This window comes from Ochotona princeps, chromosome 1 (genome assembly GCF_030435755.1).
Source record: "Ochotona princeps isolate mOchPri1 chromosome 1, mOchPri1.hap1, whole genome shotgun sequence".
NCBI lineage: Eukaryota > Metazoa > Chordata > Mammalia > Lagomorpha > Ochotonidae > Ochotona > Ochotona princeps.
Window position 1 is genome coordinate 29,588,365 of NC_080832.1, and position 19,616 is coordinate 29,607,980.

The window sequence follows — 19,616 nt, forward strand, 5'->3', positions numbered from 1 at the left end:
TGGGAAAGGAATTTGAGAAAAATCCTAGATGTTTTACAAATACCTACATGGCCAAATTTTGCTGTTAAATGTTCACACTAAAGAACAGTATTAAAAACCTAAGATATATTCAGAGTTTCTGCAGTGATTTCTCGATTTTTAATATACTAATTCTTTTTCAACTTTACAAAAATAAACCCTTGAATATTTTCAATCTGGATTTAACACATTTATTTTAAAATCACACATAATATCACTGCTTATTTAGGATACAGTACAAGTTTCCAAAACTTGCATCAAAACATGCAATGATTAGATTAGGGGAACCTGGCCCGTTGATTGATTCATTTACACATTCTGTCTTTGCGAAAGGTAGAACACCAAATTCTCTCTGCAAGCTTTTTGAAACAACACTGGTTAATCTTAGAGCTTTCTGGTTGTGCTATTAATACTAGCATTTATTCCTCTTGTCCAGTAGCACTTCTGTACCCATTCACCATCCTCTCTCTAGGCCACTACCATCTCCACACACACAAATGGGTATTTTTGAAAATGTTACCTGAAAACCTAGTTTTTGCAGACTGCGAGCTAAACGTCTGGCGCCAAATTTAGCTTCTTCTTCACTATGGTTTTAAGGAAACAAAAAGAGCATAAGTTAGGTGTAAAAGAAATCTTACACTGAGAATAAACTCTACAAGTATCAGAAAACTGTCCTCTTCATGAAAGGAAAAGTAAAAAATTAAAAACCCATGTGACACTTACCTTGTTGCTCCAGTGCAAATAATTTTTCCTGAGGACCAAATTGTAGCTGTAATTCTAGGTTTTCTAAGCTTCATTAATACTTTCTGGGTTTAAAAATAAAAAGGAAATCTGATTACTTAATAAGTATTAATTCTGATACATGGTTCTGCTCTATGTGGTCACATTCATTACAAACACTACTCCAACCTCGTCCAAGATGGAAATAACAGTTCTCCAAATCACTCATTCAAAACCAATATTGAACACAAGGAATATATTAACCTGAAGGGATATTTAATTAATTAAAAATGTAAGGGTTATGGAAGCCCCATTAAATCCCTGAAATCAACACGGTATAAGGACAGTAATGCTGCACCTCTTATTCCACTCTAATCATGTAACCGGGACTGCCATGGTTTCCCACAGGTGCTAATCCTATCCAAAGCTCAGGGTGCTCTGCAGTAGCTGTTCCCTGCAGGATCTCCAGCAGTCTCCCCTGGGCTTTCTCACTTCGCAAGTCTCTCCTTAGGCGTCACACAACAGCAAAGCTTCCCTGGCGCTCTTGCATCGCCCCACTTTTAGTCTCGCTGCGTTCTGCCTCACGGCTCCCACAGCAGTTACACTGTTGAGATGCTTATTACGTATTCAAGTTCAGTGTGGCAATTCTGACTGCAAGAACATATGGAAACTGGAAAGGCAGTTTCAGATTCCTTAAATATGGAAGTTATTTAAAGCAAGAATGAAATTACCTACAGAATTAAAATAGGCTGAGAACTGAGTTCTAAAGTAGCATCTGAATTTAAATTTCATTGCAACTTCTCATTATAGAAATGTTTAATATATGCACAATACGTGCAAGAAAGTTATCAGATAACATAACACATGAATGAATCAAGCCATTTTTCAGAAGTTTTTGCTACTTTTTTTAGTTCCTCTGTCATGTCGTATTTTTTAAACTACAAAGCTTAAAGTTTACTACAGACCAAGACAACTTTTGCACTAAAATGTCAAGCATGAGTAGCTGAGAAACATTGACTCGAATCTGTGCATTTGTCACTAGCCACTAACGTGCCATCAGCTCAAAATTTTCATTTAGCCTTCCTAGGAAAAAACCTTCCTTTCTGTATGTCAGCTCAAGTATGAAGGCAGGGTTAGGCATTTCCACCTCCAAACATTTTAGCAGATATATTCATTCTGTTTTTTTAAAGGGAAAATGGTATTATGATGAACTTGAACATGCTAGCAAATTAATTTGCCAATGCCAGCACCCATAAACATTCTTAATATTTGTGATTGAATTATTTGTAATAAGCATATAAAACATCTGCCTCATCAATCTTTGGTTTATACAGTGTTTGTAAAAGGCTTAAGCATTGTTATTTACAGTTAATCTTAAAACACTAAGATTTAATATGTATTAACACAGAACTTTTAGATATTACAGGGTTTAACAAAAACTAAAATTGTCTATATTAAGGTTAGAATCATATTAATGTTGTAATTTGAATTAAAAAAGCCACCTGAGGCTAGTGTTGTAGGGTAGCTAATTAAGCTGCTACTTGCAATACTGGTTTTGCATATCACAGTGCTGGTTCAAGTGCTCTGTTTCCAATCCAGCTCCTTGCTAACGCACCTGGGAAACCAGTGGAAGATGCCCCACGTGCTTGGGACCCTGCACCCATGCGGGAGAGCCTGGCTTTGGCCTGGGTCAGCCCCTGCAGCTGTGCTCATCTGGAGAGTGAACTAGATAATGGAAAATTCTGCATCTGAAGTAAACACACAGATCTTACATAAGGAAAAAAAATCCATCTAAAAAAAGAGAATACTGACAAAGAGAAATATTCTACAAAAGTCTACAAAAATTGCAATGTTTATGAAAGGTTCCTTCCTTCAGGTTTAAAGAAATTTCGATAACAATAAAATGCCTCAGTAGTCAATGAGTTCCTTGCTAAGACAAAGAGACAGGTGCCTAACTGCTGCCAGTTTCATGAGATGGCGGTCCCCTACACAGGGATCACTGCTGTACTCAGTACAACTAGAATATGGCAAAATGCTCATAAACTATGTGAAAAATGAATGTATTTTACATTCACAGCAGCATAAAATCAGGTATGCTGCAGTACATCTAACAAAATACAGATACTTACTCCAACATCACGCTTATAAATTACATTTGCTCCTTCCAAAGCAATCTTCCTTAAGTTCAAATGGCATCTTGTTCTAAAAACACAGACTACATTTGTAATTAAAATGTCCAATGCAACGTCACTGTCTGCATCCATTGGGGTAGTTTAAAAACTCAGCTTCCCACCACGAAGATCACATCCTGAGAAATAAAGCAAAAAAAGTCATTCAACTCCAATTTTTCCTCATTTTCAACAATCTTAACAGTAAATTCTAAGAAATGAATTTATATTATTATTTATCTTGGAATGTTTCTAGCACCAAGTCATGTCCTTTCTGCTCACTAAAAATGTCACGTTTTAAAACATAACTTGTTATTATAACATTCAAAATCTAAACCTAATTTCACCATTTAAATGTACAAGTAATTTACATGCTGGGAGTTTGCCAGCTTTCTAATTACTCGTCTTTGTAACCACTATATTCCAGGTTTTGCCACAGGTAAAAGTGATTTCTCAATATGCCACATTTGAGGGCTGGACTTTGTGGCTCCTCATATCCCTCCATTGCCACCTACCTCACACAACCTGGTGGGGCTATGCAAAGTTGATTCACTTTCCACTCTTCCAGGTGGAATAACTAATTTACTATGCTAAAAGAGGCAGAAATAGTAGTTAGAATGCATAGCAGGGTTTATTCGCTAGCCATTAATTCATTACTCACTGAACACCTTCAAACTGCTAGAGTACCAGAGAGAAATGAGTAAGGCAAAGTCTTTCATCCCCAAGGAGCTCAGACGCGCGTAAGGGAGGAGCTGGAACAAGCAGCACAAAACCAACTTATCTTCTAACACGTGGTTTTCAATATTCTTAGGACAAGAGCATTTCTATACACAAGTAAGTTTTTGCTAAGTATGTGACCCATGTTCAGCTAAAGAATTCTCTATTTGGCTTATTTAACTATCTTCTACTTGCAACCCGGCAAATAATTAGCAAAATATAGTTTAATCCTCTGGAGCCATGACATGAAAAACAAGTATTCTACATAAGGATTTTTTAACTATCATGACTAAGACGAGGATGCCAAGAACCCAGATAACGCAGGTTCCCTCCTTCCGCCTTCCAGTTTCTTATGGAACACAGCGACACATGACCGACCAAGACTCCTAACACCTCTACAGAACCAAACACATTCAAATCTGTAGACCAAAGTGATACCAAAATTTACTGTGGTTTCTTATTTTTCTAGCCTCACATTCTCTTTGACTGAGCATTGCATTATCTTCCTTGTCTGATTATCATAAGTCACCCCATGCATCCCTGTGGGGCCGGGGCAGCAGTGGGGAGGGGTGGACAGACTCAGTGGCCAAGGCAATGGGTCTCGGCAGCAGGCTCAGCATCACATACCATTACTAGGTGGGAGAACGCAGGCAGGTTATGTATGTGTCCCAGTGTTCTCATCTGAGCATGAAACAGACTCACTATAGCATACTGCTGTCATAAACAAAATAGTGTCAAAATATGCTTAGCATATATATCTGGGAAATCAAAACTCAAATAATGACAGTGATTACCAATGAAGTTTAAATTAACAGGCATATTAAGATTTTTCTCAGGATCACTTCTTGTGATTTATAATATAACCCAGTTAATGCAATATCTAGATGCCTTTTCCTATAAAAAATAAAATCTTCTAATTGGATAGTTTCTACTCCCAATGTTCATTCTACTCTACTCTTTATTCAAATTAAAACTCAGATGTCTGGAAGGGCACACTGTGGTAGAAAAATACTAGTTTTCAGGGTACAGCCAGGTGGCCAAACGACTATGTTTGGGTCAATGAAATATGAAACAGAATCCCTTAATCCTCTGGGAAGCCTGTTTCAGAGTGCCAACTTAGCCAGTAAACATTCCTTTGCATTTTTGCCCGGCCTCTTTGTTGCTGCCTGGGAGTGTGTACAGGGAGCTGGAGTTCCAGCAGCCATTTGAGACCAAGCCTCACTGAGAAAAGCATGATTCAACAGAGAGAGCTCTCCTGGGTTTCTGACTCTGTCAACATTTGTATTGGCTTTTAATTCCAGACCTTCTAAGTGTGAGAGAATAATCAATCTCTCAAATTGTATTTTGGCTCTATGCAACCAAGTCTAATCCTAACCACAAAAAAATAAACAAAAAAAGTCAACGAAGAAAAAAATATTTTATCAAGAAACAATATAGAGCACATTTTTAGTTGCATGACAGATTATTATTTTTTTTTTACATCAAATAGGCTGAAACAAACTGAATCAGATACTGAACTGCCCAAGGGGATGATACAAAGGCAGTGTACAGGGTGAAAATAAATGAAGAGCTCCAGTCTGCGAATGCGAACAACTTTGACATTAATTTAAAATTGTTGACATTTTCACATGGTAGCAACTTACATTCTAAAAATGAGGTCACAGGAACAGTTTATCTTAAATTTCTAAGGAATTGTATCTTGAAATCTTGAATGAGTAATCTGGCCAGCAGGCTCAGCAAGTATTGCTCAAACATAAAGTTTCAAAGACACAACATGAAAAATGGGAATTTTACAAAAATACAGGGATCCTACACAAAAGATCTCAGATAAGTGTATATAATTGGATGTTCACAAAAATTGATTTTTTAAAGATTTATTTACTTTACTTGAAAGAGCTGCAGAGAAAGAGGGATAAAGAGGGAAAGACAGACCTTACACCTTCCAGTGCACTCCCCAAATGGCCAGAATGGCCATGGCTTAGCTAGTTCAAAGGTGGGAGACGAGGTTCTTCCAGATCTCCCATGTGAATTCAGGGGCTCAAGCACTTAACGCTGTCCTCTGCTGCTTTGCCAGGCCATAACAGGGAGTTGGATTGGAAACAGAGCAGCCAGAATTAGAACCGGGGCCAATATGGATGACCACACTGTAGGGAGGTTAGTGTACTATGCCACCACAGCAGCAGCAAAAAAATCACTTTCAGGGACTGGCGCAGTAGCATAGTGGCTACAGTACTCTCTCTAAGTGTTCCAGCTCCCTGCTAGTGAGTGGCCTGGGAAAGTAGTAGAGAACGGTCCAAAGCCTTGGGCACCTGCACCCACGTGGAACACCTGGAACAAACTCCTGGCCTTTGCAGTCACTTGGGGAGTGAACTAACCAATGGAAGATCTTTCTCTCTGACTCTCCTTCTCTCTGTAAATCTGACTTTCCAATTAAAGTAAATAAATCTTTTTTTTAAAAAGAATCACTTTTAAATAGGCTAACTAGAATGACAATCCAGTAAAACACACAAATTTTTATTCTACAAAGCATCTGATGATCTATCATATTTCTTTTAGTTTTAAGTACAGTGAAATAATAATCAACGGGTAAAAATGTCTATATAAGTAAATGGTATCAGTTCATACTATTCCTAAAAATATACAAAGCTGTGGTAATTAAGACAATAACAACATAACTGGAAATAAGATAGAAAGTAATTGTGACTAGGGAAGAAATTTTCCAAATTGCCAGCAAGTATTATGGTACCTACAGTCAAATGCCTAGATCATCAACTCCTCCTTACTGAGCCCTAAGCATCTTCAAGTCAAAGACTACGCCTTCAAAGATGATAAACTACCACTTATACACAGTGACTGTTGAGCTATTATTTGGTGCATGGGTGTTATAAAACTCAGTATTTCAGATTCCTTTCTATATTATATTTTTCATCTAGTTACAATTTCAAACTGTTTTTTCGTTTTGCATTGTTTTTAAAACCATTTGCTTATCTCAGAGAGTTACAGAGCGAGGGAAAGACGAGCACAGAAAGATCTCCCATCCACCCACTGGTTCACTCCCAACATGGCGGGAGCTGAGCCAGACCAAAGCCGGGGCCAGGAGCCGGGAGCTTCCCCCGGGTCTCCCACATGGATGGTAGGAGTACAATTAGGCCTTCTTCCACTGTTTTTACCAGGCCATTAGTACAGAGTTGGATGGAAAGCAGAACAGCCAGAATATGAACCAATCCCCAGTGTCACAGGAGGGTGGCTTTATCTGCTATGCTACAATGCTGGGCACAATCATTTCTTTTAATTGCAAAACACTTGTTATCCAGCTAAAATAATTCTATATGAATGTGAAAGAGCTAACAGTTTTTTTCTTCTTACAGATTCACAAAACACAATATGGATTAAGATGCATATGTAGTATATTTTATCATGTTTCATGATGGTTTATAAATTTTTTCTTGCTTGTATAGCACATCAAGAGAAATCTATTAAAGAAACTCCACAAAAAGTAAAATGCTTGAAAGTGAGATTTAAGTTCATAAAGCTGTTAAATCTACTAACTGAAACATTCAAGTATGAAATACTAAGACATACAACATGACACATAATGCTACCATGAACATTTAAATGCCCATCATTCAGCTTAAAGAAAAAAAACCCTACAATGCAACCAGCACCTCCACAAACACTTCTCCCAGTCAAATCCTGTTCCTCCTCTCCAGAAAAAAGGCCTGCTCAGTCAGTACGTCATCATTCACACATTTCTCTTAAACTTAATTACATATATAATTCTTAACTCCAACTAAGTCACCATTTTAAAACCACATTTGATGGATCTGATTTTACCACTCATTCACTCATGACCGATACATTTAGATCCACAGACAGAACCAGCTCTACTGCCCTTCCTGCGTGGCCTCAGTATCGGGGCCACACTTGATTCATCAGAATCAAGGTCATTTTCTTTTTTACTTCTTGGTAAAACAGTTTAGGAGGTCTCTTAAAATCATCTGGACTTGTTTCCTCGGCAGATGTTAAAAGATGAGTCTTGTCTACCGTTTAAAAAAAAAAAACTGATGCTTTCAGACCTCTAAGACATTTGACTTATCTATTTCTGCTTGTGTGCCTTTTGCTAAATGAAATTTTTAAGGCAACTTTCCACTTCCAAGTTTATTCATTCATTCATTCATTCATTCGCTCATTCATGGTCTCCTCCTCTCCCAGTCCCACTCACTCCTGCACTCCCACCTACAAAACTGCTGGCAGCTTTCTCAGTTTCATCAGGTTTTCTCAAAGAACAATCTATCAACTGCTGACCTTCTTTATTAAATCACTGTCTATGGTCACCATTTCCACCTTTCCATAGATTTATTCCATGTCTAGTTTCTTATACTGGGAAGCATTTAAATTGGATGACTAATATTGTAGTTTTTAACTTTTTCTCCTGCATGCACATTTAGGACCATTATAACCCAGTGTGTTTGAGGACAACTGATGTTGGCTATATATATTTATTATCCCTTGGTTTTAACAATGTTTAAATGTTTATTTCTTGTACTAGTTATTTATTTAGAAATTATTTCCCCTTATGCATTTCTCTCTCTCTCTCTCTCTCTATATATATATATATATACACACACACACACACAACATATATAAAAGCACACATACACTAGTGGACATATGCTTTTATTATTTTATTATTTAATTTGGGAAATACTAATGAGCCTGAAATACCACTTATATATAAAACAATGCTGATGAAGATTATCAAACCAGTATGCTCTTACAATTTTGTACAAAAATTTCCTACTGGAGTTAACCTGGTAATATATACTTAAATAGCCACAAATGGGCATTCACATATTTAGAATCACAGTCAATTGATATCAATGAATTTTGAGAAATAACTAAGCAAAATATAAATAAAACTATACATCACAATTGTTAACAAGGAAAACCTATAGGTCCACCTAAAAGGGACTGGTTACACAGAATCCTAAATACATTAAATCAATTTTTATAAATTATAAAACTAAGTAGATAGACTGAAGTCCATAATGTATATTACAGTTAAAAAATTGTGTTTGTTAATTTTGGTCTATGTATCTACATACGTACTTATCTACACATATCTACCAAAATGTTGATACTTATCCCAATCAGGGGATTGGGACATCAGACTATTTTTGTCGATAGAAAAATTCAATTTGAGAGACAGAAAAGAGCTGCCTTCCTTTGCTCGTTTCCTGAATGCCCTCTGTGGCTAGGGGCTGAAGCAGAAGACCAGAACTCAATCCAGACCAACTGCATGACAGTGGAAACTCAGCCATCCAAGTCACCAACAGAATCATCGACTGGGCTACGTCCGCTAACTGCTGTGTGAACCACCAAGCCAAATCCTGGCCCTCCCTTTTTACTTGTCTGTGGGTAAAGTATAGATGGTTTTTTAAACAAGCATATATATTAGGTTCATCAGAAGAAAACTAATTCTCAATTTGGTTTTAAGATATTAATAATGTTCGACTTCCCATGGCCTACTTATTGAGACACAATGTAATGTTTCATTATGTTTTTAAAGTAAATACCAGTAAAGGTTTTATTTGATCAAATATGTTCCTTCTACTGCACTGCCCTAGCTTTAAGAAATGTCTAGTTTTTAGCTCTCCATGAAAACCAGCTTCTTCAGCACTTAATAATTTTATGGACAGGAACAAATGGTCCATATTTTAGATCTTCTTTCTAGTAACCAAAAACACACCCAGGAACAACAGCAAACTATAACCTCCAGTCATCAGCTTGGAAAACACTGCCACCTCCTGGCTCTTAAGGCAAATTTCATCAAAGGCTACTACATTTTTTTTCACATCAGGAAATACACTTAACTGAAAGGTCTCAATAAGCAGTAACATAAAAAAACACAAAGCAAAACAGCCCTAACATCTAAGTGAAAGCCAAATCTTTAAAACTAATAAAAGCTAGAATAAAGAAAAATAAAATCTAGCTACTTAAGTGTGTTCAGTTTGCAGCTGAGAGCATTGAGGAAGTAGTCTCAAAGGTTTATCTATGACTGCCACCCAAGTTTGAGAAATGGCAGCACAAGGGAAGACTGAGAATAATCTGCAGGCAAAGCATGAATTCATGTGAACTGTAAATGGGCCTTTTTAAAACATTATTTTTATAGCTGATCAGGGTGGGGAGGGTAGAGGATTAGGGGAAAGTGGGTCAGACCATTGTTTCCAAATGTTCTCTCTTCCTCCTGCATCTGGGGAAAGCAGGGAGATAAGAGGAGAGGCCCCACCCAGCCCTCCAACCCATCAATACCTGGGGATGGGGAATATCCACCCAGTGTCATCCCAGGGTCCCGATGTGCAGCACGTTCCAAAGGTTGTTTTTTTTATTATTATTATTTTTATTAATTACATTGTATTATGTGACAGTTTGATAGGCTCTGAGATTCCCCCAACCCTTCCCTCTACCCTTCCCCCATGGTGGATTCCTCCACCTTGTTGCAGTATTACAGATCAAATTCAGCTGAGAGTTTTTCATTGCAAGCATATACCAAGCAAAGAGTCCAGCATCTAATTGTCCAGATACATTCAACGGTTTCTTGGGGAGACCATCTCTGGTCTGAAGGCAGAGCTGGCAGAATATCATCCTGATCAGTTAAAAGCCCCAACTTCACATCAACGACAATTTACAGGATCCCTGAGTGGTCCATAGACACAGAAGAGCAGCAAACTTCCTTTGGGACTCGGGAGAGGAGCTTTCTCTGGTCCTTACTCAGTTCCAACTTTGGATTCCCAAGGGTTCTTAAATGGCTCTTTTTAAAAAAAAAAAAAAGAAAGAAATGACATCCAAACTAATCTCACGTTTGGCAGAGATTAGGGGACATTCTGCATCCTGATACAACACAGTACTTGGTGCTTCCTCAACACACCCCTACCACCCAGATGCAGAAATGAACGTTCTTTCACAGTGGATATTCTGACATGCGCAGGGCAGCAGAGCACAAGAGGGTTACATTCAGCTGCGTGCCCCCCTGGATCACTACCCAGCCTCAGGCTAAATCTAAATCCTCTTTCTCTTCCGCAACCCTGTACCCCTGTACTCCCAGGTGCTTTTAAGGATTAAACATGATCATGTCAAAAACACAACACACAGCATGTCTATTAAATGGTAACTATTCCTGCTTTTTCCTGCTCTTGGGTGGATTCCCAGAAAATTTAATACTGTAACTAATTAATATTAAACAAATTGATGCAAAACTTGACACTAACAGTGACAGATTAGCATAAAACAAACAAAAAATCCAAGATCATGTTAGGCAAGGGCCAGCACATCACAGCCAATGAGCCAGTGTGTGTTTCGTGTATCTTACGGTGACACAGTCACACTTCTGTGTTTCCATAAAGGCCATCAACACTGCTGGGCAGCAGCGACAATGCCTCCCAAGCCTACAGTCATCACTACGTGCTCCTCTAAGAAAAGACTTACTCATTCCTAGACTAGTTCAAGAAAGCAATAGCAATAAAATAAAACACTTGGGGGCCCGGCGGCGTGGCCTAGCGGCTAAAGTCCTCGCCTTGAAAGCCCCGGGATCCCATATGGGCGCCGGTTCTAATCCCGGCAGCTCCACTTCCCATCCAGCTCCCTGCTTGTGGCCTGGGAAAGCAGTTGAGGACGGCCCAATGCTTTGGGACACTGCACCCGCGTGGGAGACCCGGAAGAGGTTCCAGGTTCCCGGCTTCGGATAGGCGCGCATCGGCCCGTTGCGGCTCACTTGGGGAGTGAATCATCGGACGGAAGATCTTCCTCTCTGTCTCTCCTCTGTATATATCTGGCTGTAATAAAATGAATAAATCTTTAAAAAAAAAAAAAAAAAAAACACTTGAAGAACACTTTTGTTGCTAAAATGAGCAAAACATATAACATATAATCACTAGTTCTTCATTGTATTCGGTTTGGATAAACCAGTAACTCACTTGAGGAAACCAAGAAACAAAGAAATCAGGAGACGATAAGAATGGTAAGGTGAATGCTAACGATGGGCTCATGAGGTCCTGTAACGACCAACCATGTCTGATAACAGGAATGACTAGGAACACTGTCATGGGAGCGGCAGCTTCCTCCCCAGCTTCCCTGCTTTTTCCTTCATTGTTTTATGGGAGATCTTCCACCCACTGCCCAAACGGCAACAAGCAGGAAACAAATTCCATCGGGGTCTTCTGCAAGGGTGGCAGGGGTCCAAGCACTTGGTGCATTAGCAGGAAGCTGGATTGGAAGTGGAGCACTGCAGGCAGAGGAATAGTCAATGGGCTGTACGACAACGCCAGTTTCGGGCTTGGTTTTCTCAAAACAGTCTCATAAGCAGACATTACTGTTCCTGGGCCCCAAGGGCAGAATCAAAAAGAAAAATGCCATGAGCATAGCAAGTAACGGTTACCATGATCTCTGAAGAACATTCTGGCTTTGACTATATCACTTCCACCTCTTCGGAGCTACTGCTGTCTACATGCAGGTAAAGCCAGGTTACAATTCTTACAAGAAGTGCTTTAGGATCTTGATCCTGCTTGTTTCAAAGTTTCACTGAAGCGCTGAGTATCTGGCTTCAATAGCTGACATGCCAGTGGCTCCACACCCAGTCTCACCCGGCTCCTGGCTGCAGCTTGCTGCTAATGCACTCTGAAAGACAGCAGTGATGCTCCAGGCCTACGTGTCTGCGTCCACATGGGACACCGAATCCCCAGCTCCCAGCAACAGCCTGCCTCAGTCCAGGCTTCCAGGAGTGTGGGCAATACAACAGCCGGACCAGAACTCTGCTTCGCTTTCCCTCTGCCTCTCATTTTTCTAAATTTTCTTTTGAAAGCTCTGCTCTTGTCTGCAAGAGGTCTGGGCACAACAGTGTTAACACTCATTAGAAAGTAAGCAACACTTGAGTTATTCGGTCAGACATGTGTAACCTAAACTAACTACGATGTATATGGTGTTGACTATTTGCTACCAATCACCATTTCTCTTAAGCTATGGCACGAATAAGATTAATTACTAAATAATTAGTTAATTAATTAATTTTGGACTCCTGGTTTGTCCTGATCTAGCCTGCCTGGTGTGGGCATTTGAGGTATAAACAAGTAAATGAAAACATCACTCACTCCCTCTGTCACCTTACCTTCCAAGTGAACAAGTCTTAAAGTTATAGTTGAAAATCAAATATTTTACAAGAATATATTATCTATAGCCCATTTCGTCTCAACAATCTAAGAACTTCATTACATCCACACATCCTAAACTGTATGTACAAAAAGAACTCCAGTGTTCCACAGCATAGTAGGTGATTCACTATAACTTGTTAAGGATTTTCTGAGCAAACAGAAGGCATGAAGGGTCCAATCAGGATTCAGGAGAGGGAAATGTTAACCACAAGATTGATTGGTACACATCCTACACATCTATTCAAGTACCACATTGTCCCCCATAAACTGTACAATTACTAAAGGTTAATCAAAAAATCTTCATATGTTTAAGGAGATGGACAATACTGATTTTAATTTCTGATGCCAAATACATGTACTGAATTATCACACTACACTCTATAAATGTGTACAATTATGCAAAAAAAGTGAACACAAATATTAACATAGTAGTCACAAATCCTAACTCAAGTTAATTTCTGGAGTGTTCCTACTCTCATTTGTAAACTGCAAATAATAGCATTTACTTCACACGATTATTATGAGCAATTAATGAACACCTCACAAACTACCGTACGGCCCAGTAATGTTAGATGAATCAGTCCTAACATCAATTTTAACTACCAAACTACTGCAAGTAATAAGGATAACAGAGCCCAGTGCAAGGGCTCAACTAGTTAACTTCTCCACCTGGCCTGGGAAAGCAGCAGAGGATGGCCCACGGCATAGGAACCCTGCATCCACACGGGAGACCCCTGAGAACCTCCTGGCTCCTGGCTGAGGATTGGCTCAGGTCCAGCCGATGTGGCAGCTGTTTAGGGTGTGAACCAGCAGACGGAAGGTCTTTCTCTCTGCATCTCCTCTCTGTAAATCCACCTTTCCAATAAAAAGGGGCAGGGGGAAGAGAGAAAGAGAGAGAGAGAGAAGAAACGAAAAATAGTGATATTGATTGATATCCCTTAACTATCAACCAGGGCAGGTTTTTCAAGTCTTACTCACCACTTGTATTCTTTCATGTTAACTACCTCTTATCTTGTTCTTTCCCTTTGAGATTTGTTACTGATTTTTGCTGTTTAACCTATTGCTTTTGTTGAAAATGTGGCTTACACCTACATGCTCTGTAGTTCAGCATAATGTTCACTGAATCAACTCCACAAAACTGAACTTGCATTCTCAGCCGTGAGCCACATGGTATACACAGGGATCCAGCTGTGAACAACACCTCGTAGAGGGAGCAGCAGGTGTTCTCAGCTCTGCGGTGAATTAAAAAGCAGGAGTCATTCAGCCCTGAAGGAGAACCATCACGAGTGAAAAAACTTAAAGGGAAAAAAGGTCAAAGTCTTTCTGGCAGTCCACAGAGGTGTCAAATCAAGTCTTCTAACCATGCTACAATTCTCATATTTCTTACCAAAAGCAATGGTGAGCTAACAGAAGCAAGAAATCTGTACTTCAGAACTATATAACTGGGCCTGGCATGGTAGCCTCCTAGTGGCTAAAGTCCTTGCCTTGCAAGTGCCAGGATCCCATATGGGCGCCAGTTCTAATCCTGGCAGACCAGCTTCCCATCCAGCTCCCTGCTTGTGATCTGGGAAAACAGTAGAGGATGGCCTAAAGTCTTGGGACCCTGTGTGGTAGACCTGGAAGAGGTTCCTGGCTTCTGGCTTCAGATGGGCTCAGCTTCAGCCATCGCGGCAGCTTGGGGAGTGAACCAGTGGACAGATCTTTCTTTCTGTATCTTCTCTCTGTATATCTGTCTTTCCAATAAAAATAAATAAATATTTTTAAATAAAACCTGTATAACTATTCCATTCCTAGGAATATGTCCAAAGAAAATGAAATCTACAAATGACAAAGTGACTTGCAATCTTGTTAGTGAAGACATGGAAACAACCCAGATGCCCATCAAAAGAAGAATGAATAAAGAAACTGTGGTGTATCAACTCCATGGAATACTAGTCAGTCATTAAACATAAAAGTCTACCATTTGCCAAAAAAGGTCCCAACCGGAGAGCATTCTGCTCAGTGAAATAAACCAATCCCAAAAGGAGATATATCGAATGTTCTCTCTGATAAAATGGAACCTTCATTCAAAATACAAGATCAATAGATACATAGCTAAACATGTACATATTCTCACAGATGAACTGTATAATGGGAAACTGGGATATGGGCAAGTGAAGATGTGTGGCGGGGGCATCTCTACTTCCACATAAAAGGAGGACTCCCAAAGAAAACTGTTAGATATACCTTGACAATATCATACTGAACCTTCTATCATTGTCTATACCTACAGTCATGATACACTAAAATAGCACAAAGATGGACTTGTGACTGTTGCTGAAGGACTATACACTATGCATCATATACTACAGAGTATACAGAATAAGGCAAAGAAACAGTGGGGAGAGGAATGGGAGGGTGAAATGGGAAATCCCTGTGCCTATGTTATGTAAGTGTGTCATGAGAAAGAAAAGCATTTTAAATTTAAAAAAAAATGTATAACCATCATGCCTGAAATGAAAGAACAGAAACCCAGCAGGCCAAGTGAAGCTGCCAGGTGGGACAGAGGAGCGCAGACCAAGGCCACGGTCCTGGCTGGACACAGACAGCCACAGACAGGGCAGACACTGTGAGGGGAAGCAGCAAGCATGGCGTTTTGATTGATCCGGGGAGGCAGAGAGAGGCAGTCCGACTCCAGGTGTGCAGCCTGATAACAGAAACACCAGAAGAGTGGGGGAGTCTGGCAGCGGACAGGTAACCATCTGTTTGTACATTCTGACCCAAAGGAACTCGTAAGACATCCGAGGTAAGCCATAGAAGAGATAAGGAGACAAGAGCCCGGTGTTCAGCACGAGTCTTAATACAGATTGGAAATGGAAACTCGGAAATCCTAATACAGAGAGTAGTTAACATAATAGGGGAAATAAAAACATCAAAGAAACTAACAAATCTGGAACCAAGCCCAAGCCAGAGTGTTCCTATACATGTACTGCACACACCTTTATCATGGCAGCTCTCCACACTGTATGAAATATTTAGTATTCACATTTCTCCTTAGTAGACAGTAAGCTCCTTTGAAGCAAGATCAAATCGTTTTAATCCCATACCCTAGCCGGGGCACAGGCCTCACGGCATGATACATACGCAATAAAATATCCGTGGAACTTGCTAGGTTGAGTTTTTTTTTTTTAACATTTATTATTTTTATTGGAAAAGCAGACCCACAGAGAGAATCAGAGGCAGAGACAAAGATCTTCCATCCACTGGAAACAATGGCCAGAACGGAGCCAATTTGAGCAAGGAGCCAGGGGTTTTTTCCGGGGTCTCCCACATGGGTACAGGGTCTAAGGGCTTTGGGCCATCCTCCGCTGTTTTTCCAGGCCTTAGACAGGGAGCTGCATGGGAAGTGGAACAGCTGGTACACAAACTGGCACCCATATGGCATCCCAGTGCTTGCAAGGCAAGATTTTAGCCATTGAGCCATCATGCCAGGACCCTGATATTACTAAAAAGCAATATACTCTCTCTCACACACACAGATATAAACACACTAGCACTTACCCCTTTGTCAGACTGCCTGACTAACTCAAGGCTCTACCTTGCCAGTCATACACTGTAGGTAAGTAGCACCTTTTTCTCAATATCCTCACCTGCAATATCAGACACGGAACAGAATAGACTGGTGCTCTGTACATTTAGTGCAGTGTCACCTAAAGCACTGACAGTACCTGCACATAAGTGTTAACACTGACGTCAGGCTAGAGCTCAGGACGCCTGCGCCTCAGGTCAGAGCACCCGGGTCCAGCCCAGCGCTGGCTCCTGACTCGAGCTTCTGGCTAATGCAGATACAGGATGCAGCAGTGACGGCTCAAATAGCTTCCTGCAACCCAGAGTTGGCCGCAGCCAGGTCTGAGACACTGAGAGAAATTGGGGAATAAAGCAGAAGATTGGAAACATACTCATGTTCCCTCTCTCCCCCTCAAATAATAATTTTTTAAATATTAATCTAGTTAATGTCACTATTTCCTTTCTTCACCTTCCATGAACAGAGAAGTGTTCAAAACGGAAAAGATTTGTAGTTGCTCATTGTAGTCCTCAAGCTTTGAAATACAAAACCTGATCACATTCCTTCATGTTTAAAAGCAAAGGGTGAAAACAGAGAACACAGGCCTAGTGCAATAGCCTAGAGGCTAAATCCTCGCCTTGCATCCACTGGGATCCCATAGGGGCGCTGGTTTCTGTGCTGGCTGCTCCACTTCCCATCCAGCTCCCTGCCTGTGGCCTGAGAAAGCAGTAGAGAATGGTCCAGTGCCTTGGGACCCTGCACTGCATGGGAGGCCTGAAGAAGCTCTTGGCTCCTGGCTTCAGATCAGCTCATCTCCGGCTACTGCATCCAATTGGGGAGTGAACCAGCAGAAAGGAGGTCTTTCTGTATCTCCTTCTCTCTGCATAGCTGCCTTTCCAATAAAAATCAATGTCTTTAAACAAACAAAAAAGCAAAGAATATCATTTTTATGTATTCAGTAAGTGAAATTAGTACTTTAAACACCACTCTAATTGAATAGAGAATTAATTAAAAAAAAAAGAAATCTCTTAACAAAATCATTTTTACAATAAAACAAATATTAGTTGTTGGTTGTGCAGTTTTTGAGGGAAAAGACACAGAAAAGCTGGTGAGAAGCAGAGGGAAAAACAGGAACTTGACTTTGTCTATAACACAAACATTTTACTAACCCTCACCCAGGTAGACAGCTGCAAACCGGGGCGAATCAGAAGCGCAACAGACTTGCAACGAAGCCACAACAAAGGCTGACAATATCTAAGTTGTAAGACCTCAGTCTTCCTGAATAGGTCTTACACGTGTACCCATTTTTCTTATTATGGAGTAGCTTTTAAAGTTAATTTTGATATGTGCACATAACAGCATGTGAAATTAGCTTATCCAGTAAACTAAAGCTAGTAATAGTATAAGTTTTAAAACAATTAAAAAAATGTTTCCAAGCATAATCATTAATTTACTCTAAATCTTCTCCTGTTTGTACCAGAGTTAGTATACATTAAAATCAAAACCAAACTTTTCTGTATTCTGTTTTCTATTTCAGGAGTGGAAAAGCAGGTCTTTGGAAAATATAGGTACAAATAAGCGTTTGAAGGAAATCTTGCAGCTATGGTCCACTTCCCAGTGCCCACCACAGCTGGGCCAGCTCAGGCTGAAGACCGGAGCCTGCCCCTCAGGCCCGGGCTCTCACACAGGTGGCGAAAGCACACATGCCTGGACCACGCAGAGCTCCTTTCTGGGACCGACATTAGCAGGAATCAAAGAACCAGCCGGGACCTGACCAGGAGACGTGGGCATCAGTGCATGCTGGGCTAAACACCTAACCCTCAATACGGGGTATCTTATCAAGAATTTGATCCTGGAAAAGTACCGCAAGATGAAAACATGACACGTGAACTTCCCGTCCTGACAGTGTCCATACAACTACTTTGACAGGATTAGCTTTCACAAACATGTCCATTCCAGAGTAGAAAGACTGTTTAAGATGTACAGCACATGAACACCAAGTTAAGAAAAGGAAGTATAGGGTCCTGCGCAGCAGCCTAGTGGCTAAAGTCCTCACCTTGCATACACTGGAATGCCATATGGGTGCCAGTTATAATCCTGGCAGCCCTGCTTCCCATCCAGCTCCCTGCTTATGGCCTGGGAAAGCAGTATAGGACACACCAAAGTCTTGGGACTCTGCACCTGTGTGGGAGACTCAAAAGAGGCTCCTGGCTTCAGACCACCAGGTCAGCTCCGACCTTTGTGGCTGCTTGGGGAGTGAACCAGCAGACAGCAAATCTTTCCTTCTGCTTCTTCTCTCTGTATATCTGCCTTTCCAATAAAAATAAACAAATCTTACCAAAAAAAGAAAGTGTAAGATTATAGAGTTCAAACTTTTCTGATCAAAAAATAATGTAAACAAAAAAAAAATAGAAGTTATCACAGTTTAAGAATTTCAGAATTAATACTCTTGCAACTGAGCTTAGGTAAGCACTAAGAATTTTTTAATGTTACTCAGAGCTGGTCAAATCTGTGTAAGTGAGGACTACAGCCAGGACTGAACAGTACTGGGACTCCGCAGTCACATGCTTGAATCTCCAACATCCCCACATGCTAACATCTCGATTGGCAACAACGATCTAATCACTACATCTGAGAGGAAGGGGGGTACGTGCTGCGGGGTGGCCCTGGGCAGACAGTTCTCTGAGAAGACTGCCATAGAACTGAGCATGCTGCCGGTGCTTCTCTGCTTCCTGAGCCCCAGGTGATCGCCCCTGCACCCATGCCACCGCTGCCAGCCTCCATCCGTCCCCAGACTAACAGGGTCACCCAATCCTGGACTGCGAACTGCCCAAACCGTAAGCCAAAAGAAACCTTCCTCTTCAGGTATTTAGTTAAGGTAATGAAAAGGTGACTAATAAAAGGTGTCACTCTGTAAAGACAAGCATGGAAAATTTGAACGAAAGCTGCCTTTGAAAACTGGAAATTGAAGACTGTGAGAAAGGCTAAAAACAGTTTTAAAAAAAAACTTTAAAAACTGGCAAAGTAAGGTAATTTGATGTAACATGAAAGTCAAACAAAGGATTCTCATAAAAACACATGCTTTCGACAGGAACATGGGTTAACGATTAAGAGATACAACAAAAGGAAACCAAAAAGAAACCATAAAGCAGCTGACCTAGAGACCTGACCTTGACTGATTTTAGAACCACCTTCACCTTTGAAAAATGTCCAAGTTTGTTTCTAATGCGCAGTCAGTACCAATCA

The 19,616-nt window shown here is 40.4% G+C and overlaps 1 protein-coding gene across 2 annotated transcripts in view; it reads right to left on the bottom strand.

The window, feature by feature from the left end:
• Positions 1-19,616, bottom strand: part of TBPL1 (TATA-box binding protein like 1) — a 34,707-nt gene that overhangs the window by 3,650 nt on the left and 11,441 nt on the right. For both annotated transcript variants that reach the window (XM_058673205.1, XM_004587247.4), the window contains exons 2-4: positions 2,868-3,046; positions 742-824; positions 539-602 (exon numbers count right to left, since the gene is read on the bottom strand). In XM_058673205.1, the coding sequence (XP_058529188.1) occupies positions 539-602; positions 742-824; positions 2,868-3,002 (282 nt within the window). In that variant the 5' untranslated portion in view covers positions 3,003-3,046. The remainder of the gene's footprint in view (positions 1-538; positions 603-741; positions 825-2,867; positions 3,047-19,616) is intronic.